The following is a 17,083-nucleotide window of genomic DNA, read 5'->3' as shown; positions in this document are numbered from 1 at the left end:
TGACATTCCAGGGGGTAGCAGGTTACTTCTGGGTGGCTCTTTCAGCTCTGAAATGTGTATGAATACAGATGTAAATTGGCCTACAACTCCTGGGAATTGGTCAAAGCCAGAGTGGGAGGTGGTGAGGTGGATAGGTTGGAATGGTTTTGAGTTTTAGTATTTATTATTTTTTATTAATAACTCCATATACTAAAAGACCCCCCTTTAGAGTGATGAAGAGATTACACTCAGGCCATCTGCCAAGAAGGGGAAAAACTAGACTGATCTGGTAGGTGCTAGTAAAGTTGATAATAAGAACTGGCAGACCAATAGTACTGTATCATTCTTTAGACAAGTGCAAACTGGGACATGACTAGCCCTTAAAAGTGCCTCCATGACATAATAGCTGCTTGTGGAAATGTAACTAGAATATCAACTTTTGCCATCTCTTCTCCTAATTGTGGTTTAAGATCTCCAGAGCTGCCCTCTACTCTGGAATTTGCCTTTGTGTCTGCACAATACATAGGCTCAATTAATTTGACCCCAGATTGTCAAGATTATTCTTTCCCTAAAATGGAAGAAAATTAGAACAATTCAGGATACCTTGATTTAAAGTTCATCTTATTGTAAAGTTTCCTGTTTTCCCTTTATTGGTGGGTAACATAAGTATACAGCTCCACACTTACAAATTCCAGGTTGGGACTGACAAGTCACATTATTTGTTAAGGACTCTGACTGTACTTCTCAGAGGCCCAGGATGGATATCTATCTATGTAAGAGATAAGTGGAAAGCTGAAAAGACTGCAAGAAGTAGCAACATCCACCTTTACTGGGATTTTTTTCGGATGTTGTTTGGCTAACATTGCCATCTATTGGGTTATTACTGGCTTAAATAATAAAGTCTGATGATACTGAATCTTTACCAATGACCCTGTGACCACATAGATGACATAAAAGAAATGTTTGAAAGTATGTCCGTTTACATTTGCTGAGTGGTTTTTTTTATCACTTAGTCCTCATCCAACTTTACAAGTTCATTACAAACTATGTTATCAAATCAGTGAATAATAGAGGCACAGAAAACTTGAATAATTTATTAGACAGCTGAAGAGCTGGGAGGTTAGCATAGGCAATACTTTGCTACTTTCTGAATAAATTAGTAGTTTCTGGCTAACTTATGCCACACTATGCCCATCTTCACATTTCAGGCCCTTTCCGAAAGTGCCAGAGACTGGGAATGAGGCCCAAACTACTAGATCTCTGCATGTTCCATTGCTCAGTGTCCCAGTATTTTAGTCGTCACAATTATTCCAGTATTTAGTGCCGGGGGAATTATGTCAGACTAACTGATCTTTGTATACATGTTTCCATAATAACAGTACGATTTACATGTTTCTCTTATTGCTTTGGTCACCAGGAAGCTCAAATTCAAATCAGACCAAAGTATGTTAGACTTTGTGTTTAGTATGTCAATATTCTACACATTTTCTCATGGTCCAGGTTCTTTTACATTGGTTGCACAAATGCCACTTATTATAATACACCTTAAATCTTCCTTTATTTTTTGTGAAAGGAGACTTCATGGAAATCACAAAAGGAAAGATTTCACTGTTTACTCCCAGAATAAACCAAGATATTCCTCTGACTTGCATGTCCTTACCAGCCCACTTAAAAAAACTCTTGGACAGTGACAACTACTATTCTGAGTCTTTGGGAATAGTTAGGAAATTCTAAAAGCTTATATCCATACTGGGGGAAAAAAGTTTCCTCAAATCATAGTCCCGACTTTGGTGCCAGTAGGCAACCAGTCATATTTTCACCTGAGCAGTAATGAAATCTATTGCTCCTTGATGGATTTTTTTTTCTGCTAGCTAGAATTGATCTGTCATCTCTGTGATTTGTGAGATGGCAGGGAAACACCAAACACTATCATGAGTCGGACCACATTGGAGAGAGAGAAAGAAAGAGAGAGAGAGAGAGAGAGAGAGAGAGAGAGAGAGAGATAAGGAGAAAAATCTATTGCCATATCTTTCCAAGCTTAGAAAGTGCTGGGACTGCTGTGATGTTTCATTTGATTTATTGGAAATACAGTAGATCTTATTAACATTTTAATATAGAGAATCTTTTTGTAAGGGGATGAAAGTGGACACCAATCCCTGGCACAATTCCATTCTTTGGAAAGGGGGTGGAATCGACTGCCATTGCCCAGTGTGATTTGTGAGCATGTGCCCCTCAACACTCGAAATAAAAAAAAAAGAGCTGCCTTCTCAGAGGGGTTTACTCTGCATGAGGTGCTAGCCCCCTGTATCTGCCATGCAAAACGAGGCAGCTTTATGAAGGAATCTGTCTTGTAAAGCCATTGGTCCTGGTCATCAGCCTCTACCCAATGCTTTCGTGATGCTGCCGCTGATCTATTTGGGAAGTTGGCTGGCTGGCTAGGCAGAGCCTCTCCTCAAAGCCTGGCTCCCACGGAAAATATGCTCAGTGCAGCCGCGTGCATGAATGAAAACGCCGCCGGGCGCTTCTAGTCTGGCAAAATGCATCTGAGAACTCTGTTCCTCCTGTGCGTTCTCCTGTCCCAGGTAGGGTAGCGGGGCTGCTGGGCACCCCCCCCCCCAACCTCTTTTCTGCATTTGGTTTGGCTTGTGTGGCTGGCGGAGGATTTCTGGGTTCTGGTGACTCCCGGCGCGGCAATGGGGCAGTGGAGAGAGCCCTGTGGCTGAGAAGAAAGGTCTTTTCTTATTCCGGAGATCCTAGGGAGGTCCCTAACTCCCCACTCAGGCTTGGCTCTGTGTGGTAGTCATAGATGGTAGTTGTGGTGGTGGTGGTGGTGGTGGTGATGGTGTGTGTGTGTGTGTGTGTGTGTGTGTGTGTGTGTGTGTGTGTGTGTGTGTGTGTGTGTGTGTGTTCGGGTAAAACGGAGGAGAGAGCTCCAGAGTCCTTGTATTTTTTACAAGGGGCGACATTCTCGCCTACACCAAGTGGGATAACTTAGACTTGCCTTCTCTGGAGGCTAGTGTATTGGAGACTCTGTTGGAGGCGATTGGGTTTTCCCCAGCTCAGCACCCATCAGGGGAAGCACAGCTTGGGTCTTAACTGCAGGTTGCAGGACTGGAAAGGCTGATCTGGCATCTCTGACTTCCAAGGGCTTTTTCCCCACTCGCCCAGTTCAGCGGAGCTCAGGAAGGTGTCAGGGGCCAGCCAAGTACTGCAGCCCCACAGCCCAGCAGCTGTCGCTCAAAGGCGCTGACTTAGGTCGCGCCTGCTTGAGGTTCTTTTCCCTGAGCGACCCACAGCCAGGAAGGACGGAGCACATCCCCTGCTAGAGCACAGGCCCCAGCCCCCTCCCCTTTCCTCAGCTCCCCCCTCCCTCGCCCCCTTTGTCCAACCAGCTGGAACTCTAGCCCAGATCTCTCTGACTGTAGCCTCTGCTGCCTTCCCGGGCGGGAACAGAGCGCAGAGAAAAGTTCAAGCCTTGCCCATCAGACTGCAGCTGCCGGTTAACCCTCAAGGTGCTGCTGTGCCAGTGAAGGCCTGGCGACCCGGGAGAGCAGTAATAGAGATGCGGTCTTTTAGAATCATCCTTTGTAACTCTGAGGTATCAGGAAGTTTGTGAGCAGAAAGCAGTACTCTCAGAGAGTGGCCAAGCCAGAGGTGCTGTAGATTCAGGGGCACACCCAGCCCAGATCAGGGGTCTGTTCCTTCTGAGAATACTTTGGTCCACACTACCCTACTCCCACCCCTGCCCCCAGTGCCTCCTCTCCTACCCCCACCCAGGCCTTCTGATACCCCCCAAAATAACACAGATATGAGCTGGGAGGCTACAAGTGGGTGGATAAAATCCAGGCAGGCCAGACATGGGGTGTGGGTTGGAGGAGGAGCTAAAAGTGCCTTGGGGAGCTAGAATGTGTGCTGAGTTCCTGATCAGGTCTCTTGAGTGCCAGGAGAAGAGGCATTTGTGTGAGCTTGTGAGTGAAGGAAGACTGCTGTAACTATCTAGACAGAGGAGCAGGCTGGCACACACAGGCAGAGTGCAGCCTTCTTAGGAGAGGCCACTACTGGATCAATATTGGTGTTAGTCTTTGAAAATGGGCCAGTGTCCCAATAACCCAGTGACCACTGAGATGACTCAGAGTGGGAAAACTAATGCCTTGGGACAGAAAAAATGTTCCAGACTGCTGAACTAACCCCCCCCCCTTATCCCCCATGCCTTCCCTCTTCCCAGGATACACAACCCCCATTCCGTTTGTCTAGTTATAACTGACTCTTCTCATAGGGCTTTACAGAATGATCCCCTTGGAGTCCCTGTAGCCTTAAGTCCTGCAACATATCCTCTGTCTACCTATTAGCTAGTGTTCTAGCCCTTCCAAACCTTATCCCAGAGGCTGTTTATGTACATGTGTGTATGTGTGTGTGCATGCCTTTAAATATATATCTATATATATGCATATATATAACAGGGTGTTTCAGAGATGCCTGTTTTTCAGACAGACCTTGTGCCATATGTTACATGCTAATTAATGGTATCCCCCAGCCACATACCCCAGAAAATTAATTAAGCTTTCATACCTTCCAGTTTCTTATGTGTAAAATAATTTTTATCACCTTCCTATAATGCTAGGTGGGTTAGACTGAATTACCAGGATATCCTCGGTAATAGCATTTAACATCCCAGAACACTAGGAGATGTCAGTATGTGGGAACACTTACCACTACTTATCCAGGACTTCACAGTCCTTTTCTCTCATAGTATATTTTGATCTCAGTTGGAATTCCAGGTTTTCCCATTGATATACTTCCCTTAGAGTAAGACCAACTGACTACATAGCAGGACCTACCAACCCTTTGCACTAGCAGTTTCTCATAGTCAACTAGGGTTTCTTCTCACCAGTGGTCCTGCTGGAGCAGGTATGTTTTAAATTCTCTGTTCAATCAGTTTCTTTAGAATAGAATGGGGAAGCAAAGGTTTTACTGTTGTTGAATTGCTGTCCAGAGATGTTTATTTCTCTGTTATATTGCTACACATAACCAGCTCAAATATCCAGTTCAAATATCCACATTATGACAGTAATTAATGTCCTGGTAGGAATAGCACCTTGCAGAGAAATCCTTTTGACACAGTTTCGTTAACCAGCAAGAGGTTCAAGTACAGAGCTCTGTATGTCATAGAGAAAGTGGGGGAAATTCTTGGAGTCTTTGTGCTAATAAGCAAAGCAAAACAAAACTTTCCTGAGGCAGAGTGAAACAGAAGGGAAAAACAATGTAATAAAGCAAAATTAGTCACTTAGTCCTAGTGGTACCAGTTCAGGCAAGCATGTGTGTATTTTTCCAACGCAATTGTAATATGCTGGGACCAGCTTTGAAAGTCATCACTCTCTGTAAGTTTATTGGCTCGCTTGCTGTTTGGCAGGGGAAAGTACTTTGGTAAGGGAAAGAGGAATTATAAGCAACAATGGCTGGAAATTGGCAAAATGGAGGAACAGGGACCTCTCTTCTCCCCTGGGGGGTTTTGAGAAACGCCTTCCTAAAAGTAGCCTTTGGAATTTGGCTATGATATGTAATGAATGTGAAACAAATTAAGAAAAACATGAGCAAGACATTCCACCATAAATATTATTTCCCTCCTGTTTGGATATTGCTTACAAAGAGCTCAGAGTTCTAACAATGAGTGATTAATCTGTCAAGAATTAGGTTTTGGGGAGTGGTTTAGGTTTGGAAACTTAGTCACTTAGGAGTGACTAAAATATTTTTTATGGAATACTGAGAGCTTTTATTTAAAGTAAGGAGTTATTTCTTGGAGTCAGAATCCTGGGTTTAAATATTTCCAATGAGAAACAGTGCCTTCAGATGTTCTTTCAGCTTTGTATGATATATTTTAAGGACACTGTATATTTGCAGAACCTTTTTGGAGAGGAGAAAAAGACTATGGGAGTAGCAGAGTGCATCCCCCCAACTTGAAATGGGCTCAACATGTGTCAGACTAAGATTTAAAAATCTCTGAGGGAAAGATATAAGTGATGAAAGAAGTTGAAGTGACAGTGCTCACATGTATGAACATTTTTCTAGTGAGTCCCAAGATTCAATAAATTGCAAAGCTGAATATGTGATCTGGAATTTATGTAATGCCGCAGTCTATATTAAAAGCCCCAACAGTCATCTTAGCTAATCTTTCCTGCTTCTATTCCCTCCCTTCTCCCTTTTCCATTTTTAGCCCTTGACTTTTCCATTAAGTATGATCTGTTTCCTTCTAGAATTATACTCTATGTGATTATACTGAAACTGTCCTGTAAACCAGTGCACACAATTACTGCATAACCTAAGATTACCAGAACTTGGAGATTTGTGTTAAGTCTTAGTCTAGAGTTCACTGTTTAGATAAATGTGTAGTTAGGCTCCTGAGAAAATTCTCCTTTCTTTCAGTCTCACGAAAAGACAACTGCCTTTGGAGTTTATTTTTTCTATCTGGTAGGAAAAAAAGGGAAATGATTAATTGATTTAATTTATATCTGAATGACAGCAATATAATTATAGACAATAATATTTTGTTTTTTCTCTGTGTGTCTGTCTCTGTAAGCATAAACTTTGGTTTTGTTTTAATGCCTGCTGAAAAATTTCTCCAGAAGAGGGCTCCATCCACAGCATTACAAAATTTATAGCTCAAACTTTAAAGAACTTTAAATGTGACAGTTTCATCAAAATCAAACTAATTCTCAGCATATTTGCTATATGCTCCCTAAAATTATCTATCCTGTCATTTTCACTAATTTTATCTTGCCTTCTTTCTTCCTTTCTCCCTATTGTAGTTGCTTCTGTTCTACTTTATTTTTTTTTCCTACAAGGGTTATCTCCAGGGCCTGGTGCCTGCACAATAAATTCATCACTCCAGGTGACCATTTGTTTCCCTTTATTATGTGGTAGAGACAAAAAGTAGAGATGGAGAGAGAAGAGGATAGAGGGGAGAGAAAGAGAGAGAGAGAAATCTGCAGCACTGCTCCACTACTTGTGAAGCCCCCTCCCTTTCCCCCACAGCAGGGACCAGGAACTTGACACTAGGATTCTGCTCAGGATAATGCTCCACTGGGTGTGCTATTGCCTAGTCCCCTTATTCTTTTGTTCTTAATCTACGTATATCCATTCCCTCTGAGTATTAGAGCAGAGACCTAATAGCATTTCAAAGCTCTTTGTAGACAATGCAATATGGAATGTGAGGAAGTTCTGAAATTTCCTGGCATTTAACTTCAGCTGGACTTGATTTTACTCTTTATGCAGCTAAGAAGCAGGCACAGTTGTGCCTGTTAAATGAGATAGTCTTCTCCCTTATGTAACTCCCTATAAGAGTGAATCATAAACTAGCTACACTCATCATCCAACACCAGTTGGAAAGTATAGGGAGATGTTTGTCTCCCAGTTGCAATAAACAGGTAGGAGTCAAATCAAGTGACTGTCCAGTGGTTTTGACAGTGTTTCCACTTAGCTGTAGGCAAAATGCCCAAATGCCTGGGAAAGTCTAACTATCCTGAAGTATGATGCCAGTACAATTCCCCACAGCCCATTTCCTGTGAAGTCACCTGTGGATCCCAGACTTGATTTCCTTACCTGGTTAGATTGCACAATGTCTGCCTGGGTCATACATCTTCACCAGCCACTGGGTTATATTCTAGAGTGAGGATGGAAAGTTTCTATAATGTAGAGAAGCAGCTAAGAGTGGATAAGAGAGGAGAAGTTACATTTCCAAATTGAAACGCAAAAGGAGATGAGTGGCTCAGCTTTTGGCTTAGCAAATTCAAACTCATGACATCTGTACCCCTCCCTGCAACTTTAGTTTCTGGACAGAGATGTAGATGTATCAATCACAGGTGAAATGTAGCCCATGGGTATGCTTTGTTCAGCCCAAATATTTTATTTATTTTATATATCTATTTTGTATTGTATTCATTTATTTATTGGAAAGACAGCCAGAAATCAAGATGGAAAGAGGTGACAGAGAGGGAGAGAGACAGAGAAACACTCTGTTTTACCACTCTCAAAGCCTTCCCCCTGCAGGTGGAGACTGGGAGCTCAAACCTGGGTCCTTGTGCGTTATAACATGTGCACTCAATCAGATGCGCCACCACCAAGCCCCCAAATTTTATTTATTTTGATATGGGGGGAGATTGATTTACCAGAGTATCTCTCAGCTCTGGCTTATGGTGGTGCTTGAGATTGAATCTGTGACCTTGGAGCCTCAGGCATGAAACTATTTTGCATAACCATTATATCTCCCCAGCCCTTAGCCCAAATATTCTGAAAAGTGGGAACTACTTGTTTACAAAACCCAAATTGCTTGGCTATTAAAAAGTCAGAAGAAGGGGCCAGGTGGTGGCACACCTGGTTGTGTGCACATGTTACAATTCACAAGGACCCAGGTTCAAGCCCCGGGTCCCCACCTGCAGGGGGAAAGCTTCACAAGTGGTGAAGCAGGGCTGCACGTGTCTCTCTGTCTCTCACCCTCTCTATCCCTCCCTTCCCTCTTGATTTCTGACTGTCTCTATCCAATAAATAAATAAAGATAATAAAAAATAAATAAATAAAAAGTCAGAAGATTGGAGAACCCAGAGCTGCATTCCCATATACTCATACTTCACTTCAGGAGGGCTGAGTCTTTGTTGATATGCCTTTGTTGTTTGCCCCTGTCTCCACCACTGCCTACCAATGGCATTTCCACCTTCAGTCATTTGCATTTGGAATTTTCTGCTTTCACAACTTTCACTTCTTATTTAACTTAATGTGGTTAAACTTTCAGTGGTAGACTAGTTGAAAAGCAAGTGATTGGTTCTTTTTTTATTATTCTGACTGAACTATATGAATGTACAGTTTGGAATGAAATGGCCAAGGGGACCACATACTCTCCCTGAGAATGTTATTAATGTTAGTATCACAGGATATTGTAACATCTACAAGCTTGTTAAATTCAAAGAATTGACATACTGAGTCAGTATAGGTGTTAGCACCCAAAGCATCATTTCACATTCAGCTAAGGGTCTTTGGGACCACTGGATAGCATGTTGGCCCAGTGCACTATATATAATAGTATATCAAGAACACTGCTTTCCTGGAATACAGTGACACTATGGTAATTGTCTTTCTAGTAAATAGTGTTGCTCACTCACAATACAACAATCATTAAAGTCTTACTATAATTTATTGTACCTTGTCCTGCAGGGACACTTAGTGCTAGTACTCAGAGCATTAACTAGAGCTAGTACTCAGAGCATGAAATTGCCCCATAACTTCAGTGGAGTGTCAGGTTCATAGCTTTCTTGCCTTGAATACTATTATGCATAGGACACTGTCACCTTTAGCACCAAGTGGAGATTTTGTGCTATTTTTTTGTGACTGTTTTTTAACACTTTACATACATCATAGTCAACACACAGTTCCAATTCTGTAAGCAATGCTGTCTGACTCTGCAATACTGGACTAACGTAATCTGTCTGCTTCTCCCATATTAGCAGGTAGGGCTCAGATGACTTCTTATTTTCATAGCTACAGGCCCCAAAGATCAGAGTAAATATAACTACACACACATTAAAAAAAAAAGTGATTGTTTTCCTCTGGCAGTTGCCAAAAGAAGACAAATTTCTGAAAATTAGCATTAGCAATAGGCACGTTTTGACATGTCGTGTCTAGTTTCAGAAGCCTCAGCAAACTAGAGTTCATCCAGTCTGCTATAGAAACACAAAGCCCCTGTGTCTCTAAGCTGAGCTCTAGCCAGGCTGGGGTGGAGGGAAGCAGCTGCTCAGCTGACAGCATTTCTCAAGCCTAGGCAGGGCCCGGAAATGAGTTCAGCCTGGAGAATTCTAGGGACCTTCGGAGGAATGTGACAGCCTCCATTCCTACCTTATGTGGCCTTTAGCCCAATATCTCTCCATTTTGGAAATAGTTAGTTAGTAGGTCTATTTTAGGTATATCCCAAGGGCCCATGACTTAACTAGTTTTTGCCAGAGCCTGACATCTAATATGCAGGTGAAAACAAGTTATTGTCTAGGGAAAGGATGTCATGGCTGGAAAAAGGGCTAGAAAGCTGGATCAGGGAAGAGAGTAGCTCCCAACTATGGGAAAAGTGTATAAATATTGTTGACTGTAAATCCCATCGATTTGATCTGGGGCCCATATTCAGCATAGGAGCCTATGTAACCTCTACATCCCTGTAGGTCTGAGCTCATATTCTATGGTCATGAATAAGAACATTCCAGGTTGCCCCAATTTCTGGACCCATCTTCCTCAGGTGGTAGATAGAATACATTATCCAGCCTCCCTTCAGAGGATGGAACATTCTCTATTGGGATACACATTAATGGCAGGGCCCTACGGGGCCCACAATGGGGTCCATTATGTTGTTCCTGATGGAGGTGACCAGTGACAATGGCAAGAGGGATCTATTCGAGATCTAGGCCCATCCTGTCTATGTAAGAATCTCAGGACTCCCTGATTAGGGCCCCAGATGATGCGGTGGCCTGGTAGTGACTAAAGAGTCATCATTAAAATATGCCAGTCTCTTGCCCTTATTCAGCTTTTGTAGTCCTTACTTTGATAAGGTTAGCTTTGGAGTGACTGAGGGAAGTAGATGAGGAGGGTATGTCTATGTAGAAACTATTTTATTAGGTACTTTATGACGTCTTTTTAGGTCTTTATACTTGCTTGCTTCATTTATTGACTCACTGCAAACTATTGTGAACTTTTGCTTAAAGATATATATTTTGCCCTAATTTATGGATACATGTGTATGTATGCCCTATTTCATGGGACTTGGTGTATATCTAGGTTTTGGGACTTTGTTCAGAAGTGATCCACCCAAAATGGTATTAAGGAGTCCTAAGAGAAAGCAAAGGTCTCACCTGAGTTGAGGCTGACATTCCATGCCTGACACATGTCTGAGGTGAAGCATGCCGAGGTGATACATGTTGCATTGTTTAGGCTGGGATCAGCAGATGCAGTTTCATTTGGTATGAATTGAGATAAAGTGATTCCCACCCTAGAGGTTCCAGGACTGGGGAAATGTGGGCATTATAGAGAAAGTGGGAGGTTCCTGCTGTCTTAGGGTTAAAGAAGGCAATAGATAGTTATAATCAAATTATTTGGCAATTGGGTTAACTTTGAAAAATCCCATTGTTAGGATTTGCTGTATCATAACAGACCTCACCATAATGTATGTCCTTTGATGTTATTTATATATGGCTGTATCTTATAAAGTAACACCACCAGTTGCTTCTGTTCTACCTGGTCTAAGCTTTTAGGAGGGTCAACATTTCAAAGAACAAATCACTATTAGTAACATATTAACAATTTGTGTCTACTGTTAAAATTCAGTCTGATTACCAATTTGAAGTCTTAAGTGCTTAGATTGAAGGAACACATACTCAGCCTTTGGTCAGCGCATTAAAAAGTTTGAGACATTCAATCAATTTGTCCCCTCTCATATTAATTAAATCGTGATTTAAGAGAACACAAGTTAATAGGAGTGCGCATCAACACCATTCCCACCACCAAAGGAAGGCGCCCACCCCCCAAAAGCTGAATATCTACTTTAACTCTTTACCCAGAGATTTTTTTTTAACTTAATTTGCTTTGGTGCCCTACTTCAAGGGTAAATCTTACTATGGTTAGCTGTGCAAATAAGAGCTAGAAGTCTGTAAAGTTCACATTGGTAACCTACTGTACACATTAGGATAGAAGTTAGTTGAGTTCTCTTTGGTCTACTTTACACAAATCAGATGGAAAGGTAGCTGAGTAATGATTCTTCAGATTTCATTATTAGACTATCTGTGGTAGGCTAGTATTGTTTCAGTTGCCTCTTAAAAGTGGGTATATTGGGGCACACCTGGACATATGTGGGGCTTTCAATTCTGTTTTCGTTATCAAATTCAAATGATTCCACAATGTTTCATATTTTTATCAGAGGAAATAGCACACAGGCCAGAGAAAGTGAAGTGAGGTGCAGTTATGAGAATCAGTGAGACCTTTTTAGCAAGGATTTAGTGTCTCTTCCAGAACAGTGTAAATGACTTAAAATAAGGATGTGGGGGGGATAATGTGACACTGTAAGACTTCCATTTTGAAAAGATCACCTTACTTGCATCTGAGTACTAATTGAAGGAATAAGTCAGTCAAGTCCTGTGATTATGTAGCAAAACCCAGACTAGGAAGTGATACTGTGATGGAGAGAACTGAATGTTTTCTACTCAGAGGATCCCATGGCATTTATGGGAGAACTTGGCTGGACTTTATAGCAATGTTCAGGATGGTAGAACAAAGACTAGGGATGTAAGCTTGACTTCTGACAGATCCAATTGGCAGTAAACTGGAGTTTCTTGCCTCACAAAAAGGAATCCAAATAGTCAACATTGTACATGCAGGACCATTTGATGGCTGCAGTAGTACTCCTCAGGAGAGGCATCCAGTGTTTTCTTTACACTAGTGTTCACAGATCCAGTCTGTGGGTGCATTTGGGATTGGTACCATGTGAGCCTGGAAATGTTGATTAGAGAGACTGATGTGTAGCCTCTATAGTTAACCAATCTTTAAGGCTTTTCATACAGAAGGTATTAGAGAGAAACATTGCCAAGCCCTTTAATTTTATCTTGAATTCAATCATCATTGCTAGAAATAAGTCTTACATGAAACAAATAATGATCTACTACATTTTAGAAATCATTTTGTTAATGATATCAAGCCTTCAGTTCAACATGTTGCATGTAACCTTGGTGTTGCTTATGTTTTTAAGTGTGATAACAATAGTTAGCAGACAGTAATGTTCTGATAAATGTGTAAAAATTGACTCACTCTCAGAAACAACAGCAACTACAATATGAATACCTTATCTTCAGAATGTTAGGAACACACAGTTTCCCCTCTGGGTTGCCAGATATATTGTTTAAATTTAAGTTAGCTTAAAGTCATTTGTGTTCTTTGTCACTGAGTCCTTGTTTTTGACTAACAACAAACAACCCACTCATAATGCATGTTTTCCCCAGTAAGAACTATGATCAGAGTAAAACCAGCAGCAACACAAAAGACAGGATTCAGCTTGGGTGTGAATTCTCTGCAGTTTTCAACTTGCAAGTTAATTTTCTGGCAGTTCTTGTCCAGTGCTGAGCCCTAAGGCTGGCATTCCTACCCAAGAGTGTATGATAACATTTTCTTCAATCTTAAAATAAAAATGCAACCTACAGGTATACTATGATGCACTGGTGTTTGGTGAGTCTTAATTGGACTGAAGCTAACCTGAGGTTTTGTTCTATTTTACCAAAAGATCTAACTCACTTTATTTTTTAAAAAAATGTAAATGTTTTTAGTATTTTATTTATTTAATAGAGATAGAAATTTAAAGGAATGGGGGAGGTAGAAATATAGGGAAATATAAAGAGAGGCACCTACAGCACTGTTTATTTTCCCTGTATAAGTGGAGACCAAGAGCTTGAACTCAGGTCCTTGAACAATGTAACACGTGAGCTCAATTTGGTGCAGACCCAGGCTCTTCTGACTCATTTTAAATGCCTTTAGTCAGAGCAGTTTCTGATTCAACAAACATTTGCTAGACATCTGCCATGTGGCTGACACCATTTTGTGCTGACATTTGAGCCCCCATGCTGGTGGGTGCACGCACTCCCCCTTTCATCCTCTTCCTACCACCATACATAGTAGCCTTGAATTTCAGTTTATCTCAAAATGTTTGCCTGTGTACCCCTACCTATACATTCCATATTTAATTAAGTGATTTACTTAAGATATTTACTGTTCTGAAATAATATCTCAGTTGTGATACACAAGAGTAGGTAAGCAGCAAATATCATGAAAGGTAAGATTCCCTGCCCTTATAGAGCCCAATTTTTTTTTCCTAGGGTTATTGTTGGGGCTCAGTGCCAAAACTACAAATTCACTGCTCCTAACAGCCATTTTTTTCCACTTTATTGGATAGGACAGAAAGAAATGGAGAGAGGAGGGGGAGATAGAAAGGGAGAGAGAGGGAGTCTGGTGGTAGTACAGCAGGTTAAGCACACATCGTGCAAGGACTTGAGTAAGGATCCTGGTTCGAGCCCCTGGCTCCCTACCTGCAGGGGAGTCGCTTCACAGTCAGTGAAGCAGGTCTGCAAGTGTCTGTCTTTCTCTCCCCCTGTCTTCCCCTCCTCTCTCCATTTCTCTCTGTCCTATCTAACAGCGATGACATCAATAACAATTACAGTAACTACAACAACAATAAAAAGGGGCAAAAAAGGAAAAAAAATAAAGCTAAAAAAAGAAAAAATTAAGAAAGGGAGAGAGAAAGGCACCTACAGACCTGCTTTACTGATTGGGAAGAGACACCCCCCTTGCAGGTGGGGACCCTGGGGTTTGCACCAGGGTCCTTGCACTGGTCTTTGTGCTTGGTACTATCTGTGCTTAACCTGGTACACTGCTGCCCGGTGCATTACCATCTGTCCCCTGAGTACACTTTTTAATACGGGACAAGGAAAGAAAGTAAGAAGTATTGCAAAAACACATGGCTCCATTTAAAATTAAATCAAAAGAGTGATTTATTTATAAAGTCACAGTAATCGTGAGGAATTAGGTCTAGTTAGGAAGGTAGGTAAAGTCTAAAATCTGCAACCAAGCCACTCAAGACCACCATGTGTAGAGATAAGTCCAGAGTCCAAACCACCATGAGCCTGCTGCAGTAAAGGCGAGTTGACCAAGAGAGCTTGCTGTTCCTTGTTTTTTATACATTCCCTTCTGTGTCTCTTCCTCTGGTTGACAGCATCATTCGTATGTTAATAGTCCCAAACTCCTGTTGGGGTCACAACAAGAAGAATATGTTTATTTTGGATAGTGGTATTAAAAATGAAAAAAAAAATTGAGAAGGATAATTATCATGAGACTTTCTTGAGATTAAAAATGTATTATTCTAGTGCCATGATCTTTCTACTTCTTTAGATATAATTACCCTATTGATAATAATGTGAAATTTATTAATAAGTGGGCCTTTTTTTTCTTCATGATAAAATGTTGGCAAAATTTTATCTCATTTTTTTGTTAAAATTCTTATTTTGGAAACCAAAAAGTATGGCAGCTAATTATTTAGATGATGGGTAAATACTATTAATGTTTTTTTTCTTTTTGCAATACTATCAGTAGCATAAAAACAGCTGCAGATAATCTGTAAGCATATAACAATATTTATAAAAACAGATAGTAATTGATCTGGATGTCAGGCTATATATCTTGTCAACTACTAATCTAAACTATTAGTTACTTCACCAGTTGGCCAAACTGGAATAGACAAAGATCAGGGAGAGATACATAACATTTTCTTTGAGTTCTTACTGTCATGGGAATACTATATTTGACTGGGATTATGTATCACTGGATTATCTTGCATTAACTTTGATCAAAATAAGATACTACTAGTAAATTATGAATTCCCAGACTATCTCTAAAATATAATGTAAACTGGCTTTTATAATAAATATATGACTTTCTCACAATCACTATCTTGAATGGAGTTTCCCCAAACAGTGGTGGAGACACAGACTTACATGGGAGATGATTTTAGGCATAAAAGTAAAGGAATGAGGAACATGAAATAGGGACAAAGGAAAAGCAATTGGGGGAAAGCAAAAAAATAAAGTATGTCATCTTTTTGATTATTGCTGCTTGGAAAGTAGTGTAAGGGTTACTTCAAAATTATTTCTCTTCAAGACAGTGGGTGGGAGCACATATCTAAGTATACCCATTTTCTATAAGTCAAGACCTGGCACTATTAATAACCAGTGTTTCTTTAATGAGTTTTTGCTGCTCTGGAGAAGTAGTTAAGGTTTTGGAAAAAGTCCTGAACAGAAAGATGAAGACCACAAAGCAGTGCTTGCATTGATAGTGTATGTCCTGGACATGTAGAGTATGAGTATACATGTGATGCCAGAACCTATCATATGAGTTACTGGAAACCTTCTCAGTAGAATTGATGATAAAATATTGCTTTAAAAAAACCTTTCAGTGTTTTGCAGACACCTATCACTGAGAGATGAGAGAATGTATTCATGTTAGCAGCTGTCCTGTGATTCACTAACCCCCAATAAAAAAGAAAAAAAAAAAGACAGAAAAAACAAAACCTCCAAAATTTGACTTAGCACCTACCTGCAGATACTGTCTTTCCCACTAGATGGTACCAGTATGTCAAAGCCTTGGAATGCTACCTCTGGGCCTCATTTTTGTCGTGGAGTGTATTCATGCTATATGTAAAGAATTAGGAGTTGAAGTTAGAGAAAAGAATTATAAATTTTGAGGACAGAAGATAAGAGAAGTATGGAGATTGTTTGAATAATTGCCCTCATTTGTTCATTAATCACCAAATGCTACTTATCATGCCTATTAAGCACTTGACATAATCTTCTCAGTAGTGGGAATATACAAAGTTCCTTCCATGGTGAACTTCTAATTGAGAGGAAAGACCATAAAGAAAGAATAAGTAGAGGGGACCAGGTGGTAGTGCACCCAGTAGAGGGTACATGTTACAATGCACAAGGACCTGAGTTCAAGCCTCGAATCCTCACTTCTAACAGTGAAGCTGTGCTCGCTCTTTTTCTTCCTTCCTTCCTTCCTTCCTTCCTTCCTTCCTCCCTTCTTTCCTTCCTTCCTTCCTTCCTTCCTTCCTTCCTTCCTTCCTTCCTTCCTTCTTTCCCTCCCTTCCTTCTTTCCTTCCTTCCCTTTCTCTTTCTTTCTTTCTTTCTTTCTTTCTTTCTTTCTTTCTTTCTTTCCTCCCTTCTTTCCTTCTTTCTTCTTTTCTCCTCTATCTCCAAAAATAAATAAGTAAATTTTTTTATAATGAAAATACAGGTAAATACTTGATGTTTATCAGGAGGTCATGAAAGCTATAGGAACAAGGACAGTAAAGGTCACAGAGCACAGGCCTTCTCCTATCTGCTGTTTTACACACTGGTAAGCTGAGAGACTATTTTGGTCAGTTTCCTCAATCCAATTGTGTCACTCATAGATTCCTTATGATTACACTTATCAGGTTTATCTTTAAAAAGAGACTTGTGGAGGGCATAATGATGCTTTTCAAATGTATACTGGTCAACTGGAACCCACT

The 17,083-nt window shown here is 40.7% G+C and overlaps 1 protein-coding gene across 3 annotated transcripts in view; it reads left to right on the top strand.

Moving 5' to 3' along the window:
- CDH13 (cadherin 13) overlaps positions 1-17,083 on the top strand; it is a 1,263,374-nt gene that overhangs the window by 41,702 nt on the left and 1,204,589 nt on the right. Inside the window, exon 1 of one of the 3 annotated variants that reach the window (XM_060185110.1) lies at positions 2,353-2,561. The exons of 1 other annotated variant lie outside the window; for it this stretch is intronic. In XM_060185110.1, the coding sequence (XP_060041093.1) occupies positions 2,517-2,561 (45 nt within the window). In that variant the 5' untranslated portion in view covers positions 2,353-2,516. Of the gene's footprint in view, positions 1-2,352; positions 2,562-17,083 lie in introns of those variants that run through there. One more of the 3 variants, XM_007528362.2, reaches the window with a different exon arrangement.

Source organism: Erinaceus europaeus, chromosome 2 (assembly GCF_950295315.1).
Source record: "Erinaceus europaeus chromosome 2, mEriEur2.1, whole genome shotgun sequence".
Taxonomy (NCBI): Eukaryota; Metazoa; Chordata; class Mammalia; order Eulipotyphla; family Erinaceidae; genus Erinaceus; species Erinaceus europaeus.
The sequence above is the reverse complement of the archived record's forward strand: the minus strand, read 5'-3'. Positions and strand labels throughout refer to the sequence as shown.